The sequence below is a fragment of the Stegostoma tigrinum genome, chromosome 18, assembly GCF_030684315.1.
Source record: "Stegostoma tigrinum isolate sSteTig4 chromosome 18, sSteTig4.hap1, whole genome shotgun sequence".
Classification (NCBI taxonomy): Eukaryota; Metazoa; Chordata; class Chondrichthyes; order Orectolobiformes; family Stegostomatidae; genus Stegostoma; species Stegostoma tigrinum.
The window spans coordinates 23886780-23906529 of record NC_081371.1 but is presented as its reverse complement, the minus strand read 5'-3'; the positions used below and the strand labels follow the sequence as shown (position 1 = coordinate 23906529).

The window sequence follows — 19750 nt, the reverse complement described above, 5'->3', positions numbered from 1 at the left end:
TATAACACAAAAGTTTTGAAAATGTAACTTTTTTAAATTTTACTTACAGCATTTGCATTTCCACCAAGTTGCATAGATCTTAGCTGAAACCAGGACCAATTAGAATCCAGTTCTGTAGATCTGGAAGATCAAGTAATAATAAAATAAAATTAAAGAAAAGCAGCCCAACACTGCTGAGAAGCAGCTTCTCTTTATGGGTTTTTTAAAAAAAATCACCAATGGACATTGTATTTTAATATTTACTTTGTTTTCTAAATTCCTAGCCTCATCTTATTTATTTCCATAAAAGACATCAGCACAAATGCCACAAAGAATAGAATTGAATGTCCAGATAAAAATCAAATGCCTGCAAATTATAGCAAAGTGTTGGAGACATCCAGCATCAATGAACAAATAAGTCAATGTTTTCAGGTATAACCTTTCACATCCATGCTGAGTAACATGGGGAGTGCGTGCTGCTGTTTCATTCCTATGAAAAACTGGAACCCTTTTAATTTTTCCAGCTGTTTTGTTACAATGTTGGTCCTAATTTATCACTTACCTCAGCAATTGACACATTCTCCATTTTGCTAACTTCTAATTATACACTACTTTTCTTTTTATCAGATTACAGACCAATATTTCATGCTTTCCTCTTTTCAACCTTTGTTCTCAATCTACTTTAATGCTTCATCCTCTTCAACAAAATATGGCTTAAATGTGAATAAAAACTTCATTGAGAAGTCTCGAACTTCAGCATATTACAGAACCACAAACTCTGTTTCCTTCACCACATCTGATCTAAAACTGGGTCACTTCCTTTCACCTAGGCAATCTCATCCTCCACTACCATCAAAACTCAAATCCACTCTGGTACCACAGCTGCAGCACTCCAGTGACCCCGATCATACAAGGAGTAAAGCACTGGTTGACAAGCAAGCTTTTCAAACTGGAGGTGTCCCTTTTTGTATGGATAAGTAATCACAGAGTTCATCCATAAACTATTAATAATGAAAGACAGGCTGCAAGTGATGTGTTTTAAGAATGATTTTTAAGAACACAGGTAGCACTGGTGGGTGTGTCAGTTTCTTACTGTAGAATTGTCCTATTCTTACTGGGAAGAGTGCAAAGTACACTTCTGGTCACTGCTCACTCATTCTCGATTGTGTTGCTCACCTGCAGGCTAGCTCTCCATCAGCCTACAGACACCAGCTCTATAATTACTGGAGTAAAGCTGTAGCTGCATGGCAAGATGGTAGCACTGTGGTGACACCACTGATGCAGTAATTCAAAGGCAGACTAACACTATGATTTCTATTACCATGATGGCAGCTAGTGTAATTTTACTGCAATTAATTAATGTGGAATATAACTCTCTCATGGCGACCATGACCATGTTAGAATGAAAATATCCGATTCACTTAGGTGGCCGGATTTCCTGAGCAGTGACAGTGACAATCACATTCAGTGGAGTATAATAAAGCATGGGTTAAGTTTGCTTATTTAAATACAACGTGTGAAACCACATTGTAAAACAACAAGATTTTGTTATTACATAACAAGGTGTAGAGCTGAATGAACATAGCAGGCCAAGCATCTGAAGCTGCTTGGTCTGCTGTGTTCATCCATCTCTAGACCTTGTTACTTCAGATTCTCCAGCATCAGCAGTTCTATCTCTGTAACAGATTTTGTTGTTTCTGATTTGTTCATTCCTGTGTAGCATGTTGAGAGATCTTGGGTTGCATCACATATAATTGCCCATCCTTACCTGGTCTGACCTACAGTTGACACCAAACCCACAGCAATGTACTTAATTCTTAGCTACCCTCTGGAATGCTCTAGCAAGTTAACTAATTCAAGGACAATTTGGGATGGGCAACAAATGCTGGCCTTGCACTGACACCCATATCCCATGAACAAAAGAATGGTTACTCCGTGCAATTAATCGCTGACTCAACATCAAAAGGTTTGCATGGTATTTCAATGTTGCATAGTAGTCACCTTTGCTGGTGCATGATTGCCAACTGAACATATCTTAAAACAGGTCATTTTATTTTTAAAAAAAGTTTCATTAAGCAAATGCAATATTTACACGAAAGCAAGAAATAACCAACCTAAAGATTCCTAAAAAGGTTAAACTTATTCTTGGTATTTCATATTCTGTACACTGCATGTCCTGGAAGGCATAGTACCTGATAAAACTCAAGTGAACACCAAGTGATCGATGCGTCCCCGAACAGTCAATACAGAGAAAGACGCCATAGGTTATACTCGCCCAGGTTGGGTTCTTGGCTGAACAGTCAAAGCAGGCCTGCAAAATTAAAATTTAAAAAAGTCAACACAAGCTATTGCTGTGTATCTTAATTACTCCTAGAAAACACTTAAACAAAATCTCAGACCAATGTCCCTAAAAGCTTTTGTGCTCCTGGGATACTGCTGGGCCTGCTGTGTTCATCCAGCCTCACATTTTATTATCTTGGATTATCCAGCATCTGCAGTTCCCATTATCACTGAAGCAAATCAACAGAAATAGCTGAGGTCATTCTGATTTCTGCCAAACAAGAACATTTTTGTTGATTTGAAGGAGCATTATCATTTAGGTTAGAACTTAATCCATAATCTCAAAACTGTTTGATTGTAACCTAATTAACACAGTTACATTTTGCATTAATATTCATCAATTCATGGACAATACTTGTACGTTAGGGACTATCAATGTGAAATGAGCAAATCAGCTTGGGTTTCTTACTGAATATTGAAGTTTTAGTTGATGTAAAGCAGATAGGGCTCAAGTATTTAGAACTGATGTCCAGAACGTAGGCCTCAGGCTCCAGGCACACAGTTTTCAGATGAAAGAAAAAGACAAAACAGTAACATGCTAAGAACCATTAAATTCACAAAAGGACTGGTGGGTATCTAATTCTTCACCTGCAGTTTTCTGAAATAATGGAGCTGGATTTTCTGAGTCTTGTCAATCAGATTCAGATTGCCACTCCACTCCTAATTTTTTAGTTATGACAGTACTCTATATTTCTCGCAGGAGATTCTGACCACCACTCCTTCAAAAACACAGTATGTCTGAGATCCAATATGTCCCTTGTTGTGGAGGATAGTTGGGGAAAGTCAATATGCATCTTTATCATAGCCTTATTCTATAATTTAAGTGTACATCAGCATAGATACCCTTTCACTGGAGTTGTCAAAGTGGCTAAGTAAGAAAGATAAGGAGGAAGGGTTAGAGATAATGGGAACTGCAGATGCTGGAGAATCCAAAGTAACAAAGTGTGAAGCTGGATGAACACAGCAGGCCAAGCAGCGTCTCAGGAGCACAAAAGCTGACGTTTCGGGTCTAGACCCTTCATCAGAGATCTCTGACGATGAAGGGTCTAGGCCCGAAACGTCAGCTTTTGTGGTCCTGAGATACTGCTTGGCCTGCTGTGTTCATCCAGTTTCACACTTTGTTATCTAGGATGCAGGGTTAGGTTAGGGGAAAGGGAAGGAGGATGTCTGGAGATGGGGAGCAAGCAGAGAGTCCCAGTTTAGTTTCTCAGGGCTTTGAATATAGCAGGACCCTCCAAGTGCTCAGATTTAAATGGATTCGTTTGGAGGGCTTGAGGTTCGGGGGTTTTGCCAAGTGAAATCTTCAAATCCCATGCCACGCCCTTGAAGTCTGTTACCATGGGGATTCCACAGGTTCCTGAGACACAAATTCTATCTAAGCTGCAGAAACAACTGTCTGGCCAGCAGCAAATGCAGGCCATGATTTCTGACTTCAGTTTGCTTGATATGGAAGAAACACCTATAGTTTTTCCAAAACATGTGTCGCTTTATAATCGCATTCGACAAAGCTGACAAGAACATGGTACATTGACTTGTGCTTCCTGGTCACTGGGAAATATCTGGCGTGTACTCAAAACTTCTCCCAAAATTTAATCTCTGGACAATAATAAAACTGACTCTTACCATTGAGTAATACATGCAACAGATTAGGCCACCAGAAAATACCAACCAAAACGAAACAAAATAAAAACAGCAGAGAGCATATAATCTTAATAAGGTCGGAGGGAAGGAGCAGTTGAGGGAGGAGAGGGAGTGAATGCTGTCACTTTGTAACATCTCTGATAGAATAGCAACAGTGGACCAAGCTCACTCAAATCTGATGCTTCCTGACACACCATGTTCAAATGATGAGAACTGGGTTTTATTTCATGCAATTGTTTCCAGCCCAGGGTAGTTAATATTTCACAATTATACCCTCTGACACATTCTTGGCTAATATAATTATAATCAGGTCATTTTACCTTACTCATTCACAAAATAAATTTGAAATAGCTGAATCTTACATCACAGCAATCAATGCATTCCTACGGTACTTTCTCCATGGCAGTGCTTTGTACAGCATTTATTAGTGAACTCAGAATCACATTCAGACAGTAGGAGGCCATCCTTACTCCATAATCAGGCTCCCTGCTTTAGGAAACATGTTGCAAAACTTGAAAGGATTCAGAAAAGATTGACAAGGATATTAGCAGGATTGGAGGGTTTGAGCTATAGGGAGGGGGTGAATAGGCCGGGGCTTTTTTCCTTGTGTGGTGGAGGTTGAGGATAATCTCAGAGCTGTATAAAATCGTGAGGAACATAGATAGGGTGAATAGCTAAGGTGCACTTCCCACTGCAGGGGAGTCCAAAACTAGAAGGTGTATGTTTTAAAGTGAGAGGGGAAAGATTTAAAAGGAACCTGAGGGGCAACTATTTCACACAGAGGGTGGTCTGTACAGAGCAGGTGGAGGTGGGTACATTTACAACATTTAAATGGCATCTGGATGGGTACATGAATATGAAGGGTTTTGAGGGATATGGGCCAAATGCTGGCAAATGGGACTAGATCAGTTTAGGATGTCTGGTTGGCACAAACAAAGAGTCTGTTTCTGTGCTGTACAATGCCTTGACTCTGTATGATAGAACTATCTACTTTTGTTATTAAGTATCTCTGCAACACAGTTCTGTTGAATCTAACATGGATTGCAAATTAACAATTATAAATCCCACGATTTCCTTTCTCTCCGTCTGTCGAGACCACGTTTCTTCACGAGTGCATTTATGCAATTTGCCAAAAGCATTCTGGATGTGATAGTGGATTTCACTCGAAAGTTCTACCTTTGGCCCAAGAATAAAAACACCCATCATGCCTCTTTGCCTGGTCCCATCCACAAGGGGAATTAATCCTTCAAGTTTCCCATTTCATTGATTAGTTTAATATCTATACAGATTCCAATTTAACAACACTTTATAATCCCAAACAGAATGACGACAAAAGGGAAACATTCTTATAGTTATATACAGAAAAGAACCTGGCCAATCAGCATGAGGTGTCAGAGACCAGGCATCTCCAGAAACAAAATCAAAAAATCATGCTGGAACTAAAGGTAAACCTAAAACTATTGCTAGCTGACATTATGCAAATAGGGTCTCAAATTCTGATCAATTAAACAAAAATCTGCTTTGTTCCTTTTTATAAATTTAAAATGATGGATTTGCAGTGAAAGTTTATATGCAAAAACGTCAGGTTTTTGAATTTGGCAAGAACAACAAGAGGACTGATATAACTGATAGTCACACTGGGTAACAAGGAGAACAGAAGCTGAGAGCAACCAAGAAGTTCAAATAAGTAAACCTTTCAAAACTTCCTCTCAAGACTCATTAAAATCTATTTCTTTGACCAAGCTTTTGTCTGCTCAAACGTAGCCTTGTATCTCAGAGTCAAATTCAGCTCAACAACATTCTTAAATAGCACCCTGGGAGGTTTGTTTGAGGTGCTACATAAATAAAAGTTGCTTCTTTAGGGATAATGGGAACTGCAGATGCTGGAGAATCCAAGATAATAAAATGTGAGGCTGGATGAACACAGCAGGCCCAGCAGCATCCCAGGAGCACAAAAGCTGACGTTTCGGGCCTAGACCCTTCATCAGAGAGATGAAGGGTCTAGGCCCGAAACGTCAGCTTTTGTGCTCCTGGGATGCTGCTGGGCCTGCTGTGTTCATCCAGCCTCACATTTTATTATCTTGCTTCTTTAGGAGTCTGCATTAGGAAAGATGCTAAGGCCAGAAAGAGAGAATTCTGAAGAGATTTATTAGTATAAAAATTTGAAAGGCTTTAGCTACCAGAACTGACTGAGTAAACTGGAGTCCTTTCAGGAGAACAAGGAAGATCAAGTGGAGATGGGACAGAGATGTTCAAAATGAACAGGTATGGATAGTGAAAATGGGGAAAGATTATTTCCATTGGTCAGGAAAGGGAAGATAGAACATTTATTCTGTTTAGCGGCTGCTGGTATGGTCTACCAGAACATTTAGTCAAAGCAGAGTAGCTTTTGAAAAGATTGTGGATAAATATTTGGGGAAAAAATATTGATGTATACAGGGAAACAGAAGAGAAACTGGACTATGTGGAGTACTCTTTCAGAGACCCAACAAGGCAGAATGTATCGAACACCCTCCGTTTGGTGTTGTAACATTCTAATGGTAGCCATCATATATGGCAAATATAGTTACTCGGTGTGGTTTTCAGCAACAGCTGCTCTCTATTTCAGGCAGCTGTTTGTTGAAACACAAATAACATTAGTCATGATACCTTGTATGGTATCATATGCAACATATGATAGAAATGTGCAAGTGACACATTTGAAATTAGGCCAGTATGGCATTGCTTTTATGACCCCCATGGAATTTATTCTTTTCATCTTTGAAGTGCACATGACACACAGCATCTCTGGCAAGGGTATAATTTGTGTCACTGTTTCTTTGGGAAAGGACAAGATGATTGATGGGCAATACATGCTAAATCCATATAATTTTTTTTAAAAACTGGATTATCTTCTGTCAGTACAAATAAGCTGAGTCTTACTGATATTTCTACAATATTATGATGCAACTTGGTCAAACAGAAAGTCCTTTAAGTATGACCCAGTTGGTAAGGGTGAACTGACTAACCCTTTGCAAAAGGCTCCAATGTATAAATAAACCAATCTTATATTTATTATGTTTATTCCATGTTGAGATTACTTCAGCATTCACAAAGTACAATATATTTAACTAAATGACAAAGATGAAAAACTGTCATTTGCACAATAAGGCTGATCACTATCAAAAACTGAATCAACATATTAGTCATATACCTGAAAAGACAATGAACTTCATCTTTCTTTACAAGAGAACAAGTTATGGGATTCAAGACTGGTATAGTTAAATGGATGGGAGACAAAGAATTTTTCCTTTCTTTAAATCTTGAGCTTTATTCCTAGACACTTATTTCCAGATGTCTTGCAATGTTGCTTTCTAGCTCATCACCAAATATTGTAAAGATTGAAGCCCGCTGCAAACACTGCTCCCGAGCAAATGATTGTATCACTCTCCCTACAACAATGTGAGATTAAGTCAGTCTGTTCTCAACCTGGGTGTCACATTTGACCTCAGGGTAAGTTTCCAACCTCATCTGTACCATCACCAACATTGCCACTTTTCACCTTTTAACATCACTAGATTTCACTACTGTCTCGGCTCATCTGCTGCTGAAACCCATGATCATGCCTTAGTGTGGTCTAGAGCTAACAATCTCAATACATCCCTGGTTACTTCCCACATTCTGTTCTCTGTAGACTTGAGATTATCCAAAACCCTGCTGTACATATTTTATGTCATTATCAAGTCCCATTCCCTCAGACTTGCTGACACTGACTCCCAGTCAGCCAATCAATCTATGCCTTGATGTCAAAATTCCCAACCTTGCCTTGCACCTTCCTATCTCAATCACCTCCTTCTTAATAAGCAATCCAGACCGCGACCCTAGGTAGTTGGTGGCAATTTTTATAATACATCGATGAAGCACTTCAAGACATTTTATTAAGTCAAAGACACATTTTATGAACAGCATTCCTTTTTCGCCGCATTCTTTCTTTCCTTGTGACTATGTCTTCTTCAGAAGAAGGGTCCAGGCCCGAAACGTCGGCCTTCCTGCTCCTCTGATGCTACTTGGCCTGCTGTGTTCATCCAGCTCTACAACTTGTTATCTCAGATTCTCCAGCATCTGCAGTTCCTACTATCTCTGAAGCCTTGTTGTTTAATGTGCCTGCATCTACCACTCTCTCAGAAAGTTCATGCCACATGAACAACCCTGTGTAAAATATTTGCCCCTTTTTAAAATCTCTCTCCTCTCACCTAAAAATGTGCTCCCTTGTCTTAAAATCCCCAATCCTAAGGAAAAGACAACCAACATGTCTGCTTCTCTAGCTCCCTCTGACTGCTGGGAGGCCTGTATTATAACCTCAGCAAAACAATCGCTCTTTTTTAAAAATTTCTAAGTTCTACCCAGCTGATCTCATTTAAGATCCTCCTTGGATGTCCTCCCTCATTACTGCTGTAATGGTTTCCTTTATCAATAATACTATGTTCCCATCTCTCTTACATCTCCCTTATTGCGCCTGAAATTTCTATACGCTGGAATGTTGAGCTGCCAGTCTTGTCTTTCCTTCAACAACGTCTCAGTGATTGAAACAATAAATTTTCACATGTTGATCAATGCTCTAAGTTCTTCTGCCTTACCAGTCTGGCTCCTCACACTAAAATAGATACCACTTTGCTTTCTAGATCTCCCACGTGCCTCACCATGCCCATGTCTCCTTTGCCTATTGACTGCCCTGGTAACGTGAAGGATTACATTTATAAAGACAGACCTAAGAAGTTGGGCCTTTGATCTGCTGAGCTCCAAAAAACAAAGTGGCATCAAACAGGCGTCTATAAGATGAAGTAGTAGTGAGATTATTTTAATTGACTCAAGCAACATTAAGGAAAATAAATTTAGGACCAGTAGAAAATAGATTCAAGTGACTACTTGAGGGGTGTGTGGAAAATCTGGTTAACAAGTGGGTAAACATAGAATTCTTACAGTTGCTGAAATTAAGTTCCCCAAATTCTTTTGAAATTTGTTAGCCACTTAAAAAATATAAAGAGCAAGGGGAGAAATTTGAAAATAGAATTAAACTAATTTGTGAGAAACAGCAGCACACAGTTGGATGGGAGGAAATGACCTGCTTCTGTAACATAACAATGATTCAACTTGGAGTGTGTAATAATTTTGAATTTGTTAAATAACTGTAATCAAAACTTAGGACCTGATGAATAATTTGCTGTTCAACATCTGAATTTTTAGCAATTTATTTCCTGTTGCGAGTGGCTTTGTGGCAGGAGATGCTTTCCTGAAAAGTTTCACTGTTTGGGTTACCATTTTGTGAAAGCATGGCTCTGTTTTAAAAAGAGCCTGGTTAATTTACAAGTTTTGACTTTTTTTTTTACATTTGGAATAGCTACTGTTTAATTCTGAAAGGCTGTACTGCTTTTCCAAAAAACAGTCACAATGAATTAGAATATATGATTCAGTAGTGATTCATTGGGTGAGCCATTGACGTGGATTCAATTTTGTTTGAACCCTGGAATTTTCCACATTCATACACTTTCTGTAATTCTACAGTGTTGATCTGAATTGAAGCTTCAGTACAATGCAATTTAGAAAGCTGTAATACACTTGTAAGAATCACCCAATACTTGTATTTATATTAAACCATTATTGTGACAAAATGCCCCAAGGGATTTCATGGGAATTCTAAATCACAACTTGCCACCTCACTTGTTTCAGTGTAAATGACCAAAAGCTTGTGCAAAGAAAGGTTGTAAAGGTATGGAATAACTCGGGATGCCTGACTGGAAAGGAACATTGTTCATTGTTGAACACCAAAATAGAACCACTACTCATAGCCTACAAAGGTTCGTCCCAGCCCAGAAAAGACTGGTCTGCAGACCCATCCCTGAGTCTTCTTTATAAAGGACTCAAGTAATGAGTCCAGCTGGGCAGGCCATTGTCTTGCTGCCAGGAGAACTTGTACTCAATGAGCTCCATGGGGGAATGCTGATTTCCCATGGGCCCTGTAATGGTTATCACAGGGTACTTTAAAGAAAAGAAACGAGGGGCAGAATTGCAGAGCTTTGAGCCCAGGTAACCAAACTCCTCGTCACTGAAGTTGGAGAAATTACAACTGGAATGATCGAGCATATAAATATGCTAGTACTGGGAAGGGGCTGGGGATGAGATCAGAGATGGGGAGGATGGGGCTTCGCAGAGATCTTAAAACAAGGACGAAATTTTAAAACTGGCTACCAAAAATGCAAAACCCAATGTAGATTAGCAAGCGCTAGGTGATAGGTGAATGAGCTTTGATGCAAGTAAAGACAGGAGTTTTGGATGCAGCAAAATTTCACTGGTCACGTGTTTGCCTTTCTCAAAGCTGCTTATCTGTGTGATGTTTTGTACATTTTAATCTACTGCAACTTAAGTGTGCGTTTGTGTCTGGTTTCCCGAGAGTAAGCAGATGCATTGCTGGCCATTTTTGCCATTTGAGAGTTAGACAGTAGTCAGAATTAAAACTGTCAACTCTCAAGATAGTATAAGCTTTATTTTATTCGCTCATGAAACATTCACATCGCTGGCTGGCCAGCATTTTATTGCCTGTCCCTAGTTGCCACAGATGAGACATTCAACAGATGAACTAAGGCAGAGTGGAACTGTACAAGGTTAAGTGTTTGAATATAGATGTGTATTTGGAAGCTCATCCTAGGGTCAAATGTGTCTGCAATCTTCATGTCAACCCGTTCAGGCAGTTGCTAGAGAGAGTGTGGAGTCAGTAGCTAGCGAGTGTAGTTTGTGGCAGAGAACAAAACGAATGGCTTGGGTATTCACAAAATGTTGTCCAGTACAGGTTATCAACGTGTGGTCTAATAATTAAATAGCAGGGGAAGAATCAAGAGAAGTGGTGCTGAGTCAGAGCTTTCGGACAGTGTACATCTGCAAATTGATGGGATTTTTGGATGTTGCTGGGGGCAACGTGATGAGAAAATCAGAAGCCAAGGATAAATGCCACACGAGACTCTAGAGCTACCGGTGTGGAAACAAGGAATGAAGAAGTCTTTGCTAGTGATTTTGTGGAAATGATTAGATAGATAAGATTAGAACTGGTGAATGCAATCTAACTGAATGATGGTGGCAAGGTGTTGCAGAAGGATGATAGGTCCAAGCATGTTAAAGGCCGCTGACAGGTCAAGGAGAATAAAGATCATTTTACTTTTGTTGGAAAGTTTGGTTTTGTGTAAATCTGATATTACCCCAAAAGATTAAAAACAAAATTAATAAGATTCATTGAATAAATGATTACACATACAAGTAATAGAGCCTAGCTTAAAATCAAAGCAGCAGGTCTCCTCTTGGCTGAGTAAATTTAGTTTATTAATAACCAAGACCAGAGGGCAACTGATACCTAAAAATTAATATCCCAACGTGGACTGATAGTTGAATGACAAACCAAATTGCAAAGAGCAGAAAGTATGGCTTTTCTTTTCTTCATGTAGAAATCATACCCAGGCATTTTGCCAATGATGTGGTAACAGAATTTAGGTGTCTCCTAAATGTAATTCCCTACTTTTGCCCCAGAGTGACATCATTTTGAGCCTTGAAAATAGTTGCAGTTCTTCAGTTGTAACTTTATCTGAATTACACAGCAGGTATCACTGTCTTAGAGATGTACAGCATGGAAACAGACCCTTCGGTCCAACTCATCCACACGAACCAGATTTCCTAAATAAATCTGGTCCCATTTGCTACCATTTGGCCCATATCACACTAAATCCTTCCTATTCATATACCCATCTATATGCCTTTTAAATGTTGTAATTGTACCAGCCTCCACCACTTCCTCTGGCAGCTCATTCCATACACGCACAACATTTGTATGAAAAAAAAACACACGTTGGGTCCTTTTAAATTGCTCCAGTCTCATCTTAAACCTATGCCATCTAGTTATGAACTCCCCTACCCTGGGGAAAAGACCTTGTGTGTTTACCCTATCCATGCCCCTCATGATTTTATAAACCTCTATCAAGGTCACGCCTCAGCCTCATACACTACAGAGGAAATAGCCCCAGCCTATTCAGACTCTTCTAATAGCCCAAAATCTCCAACCCTGGCAACATCTTTGTCAATCTTCTTTGAACCCTTTCAAGTTTCACAGCATTCTTCCTACAGCAGGGAGACGAGAATTCCATGCAGTATTCCAAAACTGACCTAACCAATGTCCTGTACATCTACATCTTCCAACTCCGATACTCAATGCGCTAAGCAAAAAAAAAAGAGCAAGCAGACCAAACAACTTCACTATCCTGTCTACCTGCAACTCCACTTTCAAGGAACTATGAACCTACACTCCAAGGTCTCTTTGTTCAGCAAAACTCCCCAGGACCTGACCATTAAGTGCAGAAGTCCTGCCCTGAGCTGCCTTCCCAAAAATGCAGCACCTCGCATTTATCAAACAAACTCCATCTGCTACTGGTTGGCCCATTTGATCAAGATTCCATTGTACCATGAAGTAACTTTCTTAGCTGTCCATTACACCTCCAATTTTGGTGTCATCTGTAAACCTATGAACCATACCTCCTATGTTCGCATCCAAATCATTTATATAAATTACAAAAAATAGTGGTCCCAGCACTGATCCACGTGGCACACCGCTGGTCACAAGCCTCCATTTGAAAAACAGCTCTTCAACACCACCGTCTGCCTTCTACCTTTGAGCCAATTCTGTATCCAAATGGCTAGTTCTCCCTGTATTCCATGTAACCTAATCTTGCTAACTAGTCTACCATCAGGAACCTTGTCAAATGCCTTACTGAAGTCCATATAGATCACGTCTGCCACTCTGCCCTCAATGTTCTTCATTACTACTTCAAAAACCTCAATTAAATTCATGAGACATGACTTCCCACAGATAAAGCCATGTCAACTATCCCTAATTAGTCATTACCTTTCCAAATACATGTAAATCCTGTCCCTCAGGATTCCCTCCAACAACGTGCCCACCATGAAGTCAGGCTCACTGGTACACAGATCCCTGGCTTTTCCTTACCAGCTTTCTTAAATAGTGCCACCATGTTACCCAACCTCCAGTTTTCCAGCAGCTCACCTTGCTACCGATGCTACAATTATCTCAACAATTGGATCTCACTACTCCACCTGCAGTTTGCAGACCATCACCATCCACCTCCTAACCCACTAAACTTTGGGAGGCCTGGCCTAGTTTCTTCAGGCGCATCAAAATCAGCAAATGCACAGTACTGCAAGGAATTAGATTATTAGTTTACTTTTGGAGAGACAACTCAAATTAGAAGTCCAGTAATGATACTTACTATATGGCTAGTACCATAAAAGAAAAATGTGCATGCAACCTGCAGGAGTAGTGGTAAAACCCTACTGATTAACACAGGTTCTTCAGGGAGTGGAGCCAAGGACTTGTGCCTCATCTGTGTGCTTGTGACTGCAATCCCACACTAATAATTGGTTTTCTGTGCCAAATGGCCATACAGTAGCTTAAGAGCACACAAATCAGCTACTCCATTGCATTTGTGCAGCTGTGTAAAAGAATTGAAATTGCACGCTTAAAATGAGTCACCTACTCACACCATAACAAAATACGAAAGAATCCTACTAATGAAGTAGATTTTTGATTCTACAAAACTTTGATATGGATTACAGCAAATTGGCAGTTCATCTATAACTTTTATTTGCAATAAAGTAAATAAAGAGTTAAACAATTAATACCCTTAGGTAAGAATGGGCATTAAATACTATATTACCAATGATGCTCATCACAAGGTGAACTTTTTAAAATTCCTGTCTTGTCATCTGAGATACATAATACAGTAGACCATGCTGATGATAGTGTACATTCATGCAGCTTGTAAACGTTTAAGTTGAACAAGAGAGTGACTTGGGGGGCCATTTTATGTTAAAGTCCATATGCCTCTTTGCCAGTTTAATGGCAGCACAAGAATATACACTTCTGGAACCAAGTAGCTCCACTTTTACATTCAACTTTGAGTTACCTTTTCTTTCATAATTGTGTAATCTTAACAAATCATTGCATTGCAACAGATGACTTGAAAAGATGGACCTGGCTTTTACCTTCCTTCCAGAATGAGAGCTAGGAGAAAGAGACAGTATTTCTGCTTCTCTATTTCCTCACTTCCCACCCCACTAGTATCCAGATTCAAATGTCACCCTGCATCATTTCCTCAAGCAGGATGCCACCACCAAACACTTGAATGGACAAATGCTCTCTCTTTCTGGCATGAAAAGTGGACAAGTGTCATAATCTCAATGTATATCTTCAATGCAGAGTTTCCAAATGAGGTATCAGTGTAATACAGCTTGTGGAGGAGTAGGAAAATTTCTGCATTTTACCACAAATGTAACAATAACATAAGTTGCTGTCAGTTTTGCACAAAACCCCTGATAACTGTTTTTTTGTCATGTTCTTCTTGGTGGTGTTTTGATCCCAGCAGATGTTTATGACTAAACAAGTCAGAGCTCAGGCTAAAACCTGGCTTCATTGATGAAATTTTGATTTGTCTTGGTTTTAAGCAGGTGATCTCTTGCTGTAAACTACGCATACAATTTCGCAGATTTTGCTTCAATAATTAAACAAGTTCATTAAGAAGCAACTAAGATAAAATACATTAAACCAACCATTTACTTCAACAATTTAAAAGATTTTCAGACAGGCAGTAGAAGTATAATCCCATTAATCCTGAAACACCCCTGGATAAATTATAAAAGCTGTTTGTTTTTTCAAAGTACCCAAAACACATTTTGTACTGTACTCAAAAACACTACTCACACCAGAGTGTCTGCATTTAACATCTTCGTAGGTTTAAGCCTCGTAAGTTCAGTCTTTAGAGTGGAAGTGCAGATAGCTTCCTCCTGAAACTTGTACACTTCTAAGCATAAATATACTCCGTTTTAAGTAACTTCTTCAGGATTTTACTCAAATATTCTGGTCTGGGGCTAAAACATTTAAGAATTCTAAACTTCACTTGAAGGTGATTTTATTATGTATCCTTTCCTTTTCAGAAGGACAGTTCAATACAGCCACCTCTAACCAAAGACTCCAAATGACTGCATAAAACTCAAGTGCAATTGAGACCAAAATACTCCCTTTCTAGGCTATGGGTACTTTCCTTAAGTTCAAAAAAGCCAGTTTCAGAAGGCTCTGACAAAGTTTGACACCCCACTATTTACTTTTCTGGTTCACAAAACCACCAAGATAAACAGAATAAGTCCTTCACTGGTGCACAAAATCCCATTCACTAAAGCTAGGCCTCAAAACTGTTTTAAGAAGAGATCACCATGGCTAGAATTACTTAAGCTAATTATTAACTTCAGACAGAAATTCCACGGTTACTAACTCAAAGCTTAAAAACCCAAACAGCGTATAAATAATATTTAAAAATATATAAATAAAATCAATTCTCTCCCAAGGACATTGTGGATCTGCCAAACGAAAGTGTTTTTAATGATGTTGGCCCAGGTCTGATGGACTCTCCTTAAGCTATATCTTCCCTTTTTTCCCTATCTTTCGAACTATTCAAAATGGTGATATTGTGGTGACAGTGGAAAAGCCTTTCACTGTATTTTACCGTTTTTCCTCACTTGAATCTTTTCAATCTGTATTCAAAGTTGTTTTTCCTGAAAAAAAAGCTTTTTCCCCCCCTCCCCCATATCCAAGCCATATGCCATCTAAAGCTCAGCATTTTGACTGTCCTGTTCCAAGCCTGCGGTTATAGCTTAATTACTCTTGTGCCAACTCTCCTTTCCTTCCTCAAAGTAGTACTTCTGTTTGGTAACTACAACGGCACTATAATGTTAAAGCAAAATACTACGTATGTTGAAAACTGTAAATTAGAAAATACTGCATGTGTACAGTAGTATTGCTAAGAGATTACACCAATATTCAAAATAAAACCTGTATTTCCTCCAAGCCTGATTGGTGGCATCAAATGTACCAGGAAAATTTGCTTAATGTTCACAACTTCCTGAATAAAATGCAGCAATGTAACATTATCTTTCTGCACGCGCAACTGTTATAGGTTAATTATTTAATTATACCTTTAAATCGTACTTTTAACATCCGACATGAGAAAGATCTCAATGTTTACTACACAGAGGCAGCATTTCACACCCACTTCTCAAAAACCTAATTTGAAGAAGAAAAGATCTCACTTTAAAGCTCCTCCTGGTTTCAAGTCTAGGAACTGCCCTCAAAAACTAACTGATCACTTTTCAAAAAAAATGAAAACAGCTAAGAACTATTTTTGCACAACAAATATTCCTTGAAGTCTTATTCTCTTCAGTAATTAAGAAAGGTACCCCAGCTCAGGCATATTTAGATCTAGCCAAATGTATTCAGTTGTGACTCTCTTCCCCTTTGTAACACAAGTCTCGAAACCATGTTAGCAACTTCCAGTGGTTAATGGTCAAGTAACACTCATCTGCCCTAAACTGTAATGTAGTGAATCTGTGATTTTTACACTTGCAAGTTAGAATTAGATTATCAGGCTAAACTAAGAATGTTCAATGAAATATACTGAAACATCCTAGTTGATACAAGTGCATGTTTACATCAATCTTGCATTCACAGACTTAAATACTACCTCACTTCATCCCGAATCCCAATCCAGCCATTTCTTCTCTAATGAGGATAACTAGTTCAATAGCATATGGTTAAATGCCTACACTATGATGTTCAAGTAAGCTATTAATTGTGTTTGAGATAACAAGGTGTACAGCTGGATGAACACAGCAGGCCAAGCTGCATCACAGAAGCAGGTTTCGACAGTGTTTGCAGATATTTAATATGCCGTCAAACATAACCTACACAGAATGTCAACACATTCCATCCTAAAACAACAAATTGGGTAATGAGCCATGACTACATATTCCCTTGCCTATCCAGGGGCTGAAACAGAATAGATAATTAGGTCTCTGAACTTTGTAGAGTTTTTATTTTAATACTGAAAAGGCACTTTTTCAATCCAATCTAGTTATATCCAAACATTTAGAGATACTGATGACCAAGTATCCACTATGACAATTACTACAAAACAAAAAGAAAGCCAAACACTTAAATTTTCAGATTTTACAGCATTTCCTATTCTAAATAGGGCTTATTATTGCAAGAAACAAACTCCTTTAAGATCACCATTAAATACAGCATTTCAATTAAAAAAACACAGCCGACATCTAGCAACATATCCATGTAGAAATTAGCAGCTGATACATATAGCATTAAGTGAACTATAAAAGGATGAATTTCAACATAGCAAAAGGCACTGTTGCGACGTCTCTAAAGTTAAAGTTAAACTAAAATACCGGATGTGACGGGTATCAAACTTCCTTCCTAACCACAAAATACCTAAAACAAAATTTCCACCTAGTGACAATGTTTACACACGTTGAAGCCTGAGCAAAAACTGAGATCCCGCATTTTTCAGTTCTGTTTATTACGATAAATCGAACAAAGTTTTCCTTCAATTCAACAACATTCTTCCACCAGCCGACCTCCCCGCCAACCCCATACGTTCATAATTCACAACAGCTGTCAGAGCAGAAGCGACGCCAAACTGACCCACTTTTTCACATATTGGACATAATCCTCTTTCAGAGCAACCAGTGATCAAGCGATTGCTTCTCGTTTCACCGAGTGCCAGAATCCGAGAGCAAGCGGCAGCCCCCGGTCAGGCCCCAGGCCTCGGGCTGCGGACCAGCCTCACTGTGTGCGACGTGTCACTCCACAGCAGGTCCGAGGCGGCACAGAGACCATCTACACCCACTCTACCTCCACCCCGGGACACAGCACAACCTCAACTTCCCGTCAACAACACCACACGCAGCCGCTGGGCAAGGAGATCGCTGTCGGACACTCACCTTGTTGGTGGGGATGGATCGCAGACGCTTGAAGATGGAGTTGATCTCCTGCTTCGCCACTTCAGACATCTTTCACTCGCTACAGGCAGCGGCAGTAGCTCGAGCCCTCAGCACTTCCGGAGCAAAGGGTGAAAATGGGTGGAGCGAGAGCTCAACCACATCCAGAGAGAGAGAGAGAGAGTGAGAGACAGGTACTAAAGTACTAAATACTGCACCGAGAGAGAGAGAGAGACAGGTACTAGAGTAATAAATGCTACACCTAGAGAGAGGGGTACTAAAGTAATAAATACTGCACCGAGGGGTACTAAAGTAATAAATACCGCACAGGGGGAGAGAGAGAGATACTAGGGTAATAAATACTGCACCGAGGGGTACTAAAGCAATAAATACTGCACAGGGAGAGAGAGAGAGAGAGAGATACTAGCGTAATAAATACTGCACCAAGAGAGAGACAAATACTAGAGTAATAAATACTGCACTGAGAGAGAAGTACTAAAGTAGTAAGAACTGCACCGAGAGAGAAACAGGTACTACGGCAATAAATACTGCACCGAGAGAGAGTGACAAGTTCTAGACTAATAAATACTGCACGGAGAGAGAGAGAGAGATGGGTACTACACTAATAAATACTGCGCCAAGAGAGTGACTGATACCACAGTAATAAATACTGCACCGAGGATGACAGGTACTAGAGTAATAAATAGTGCACTAAGAGAGACAGGTACTACAGTAATAAATACTGTACTGAGAGAGCAAGAGACAGGCACTATGGGTAATAAATACTGCATTATGAGAGACTGGCACTACAGGTAATAAATACTGCGCAGAGAGAGAGAGAGACACGCACTACAGGTAATAAATACTGTGTTGGACAGAGAGAGACAAGCACTACAAGTAATAAATACTGCACTGAGAAAGACCGGAACCACAGGTAATAAGTCCTGCACTGTGAGAGACTGGCTGTACGAGACATAAATACTGCACCACGAGAGACAGACACGAAAGGTAATAATACTGCACCACACCAAGAGAGACAGGTACTACAGTTAATAAATACTGCACTGAGAGACTGGCATGACAGGTAATAAATACTGCACCATGAGAGACTGGCACTACTTGTCATAAATACTGCACTGCGACAGACGCACACTACAGGTAATCATACTACATCACACTGAGAGAGATAGGCACTATGAGTAATAAATACTGTACTGAGAGAGACTGGCACTACAGGTAATAAATCCTGCACCACACTGAGACAGTCACTACAGGTAATAAATACTGCACAGAGAGAGAGAGAGACAGGACCTATGAGTAATAAATACTGCACCAAGAGAGACTGCAGGTAATAAATCCTGCACAGAGAGAGAGAGAGAGAGACAGACGGGCACTATGAGTAAAAAGCACTGCACTGTGAGAGACTGGCACTACGGGACATAAGTACTGCACCACGAGAGACAGACACTACAGGTAATAATACTGCACCATCCTAAGAGAGACAGGTTCTACTGGTAATAGATACTGTACTGCAAGAAACAGGCACTATGTTTATTAAAACTGAGTAATGAGTAATAAATACTGTACCGAGACAGACTGGCACAACAGATAATAAATCCTGCACTGCATCGAGAGAGACAGGCACTACAGGTGATAAACACTGCACTGAGAAAGTCTGGAACTACAGGTAATAAGTACTGCACTGTGAGAGACTGGCTCTACGGGACATAAATACTGCACCACGAGAGACAGACACAAAAGGTAATAATACTGCACCACGCCATGAAAGACAGGTACTACAGGTAATAAATACTGTACAGAGAGAGACTGGCTCTACAGGTAATAAATACTGCTCTGAGAGAGACAGGCACCACAAGCAATAAATGCTGCACCCTGCCGAGAGAGGGGCAGACGCCAC

At 39.7% G+C, this 19750-nt stretch overlaps 1 protein-coding gene across 3 annotated transcripts in view; it reads right to left on the bottom strand.

The window, feature by feature from the left end:
* Window positions 1–17970, bottom strand: part of LOC125461042 (ADP-ribosylation factor GTPase-activating protein 3-like) — a 62322-nt gene extending 44352 nt beyond the window's left edge. For all 3 annotated transcript variants that reach the window (XM_048549355.2, XM_059652399.1, XM_048549356.2), the window contains exons 1-3: window positions 17836–17970; window positions 2172–2290; window positions 48–120 (exon numbers count right to left, since the gene is read on the bottom strand). In XM_048549355.2, the coding sequence (XP_048405312.1) occupies window positions 48–120; window positions 2172–2290; window positions 17836–17904 (261 nt within the window). In that variant the 5' untranslated portion in view covers window positions 17905–17970. The remainder of the gene's footprint in view (window positions 1–47; window positions 121–2171; window positions 2291–17835) is intronic.
* Window positions 17971–19750: the final 1780 nt, after the last annotated feature.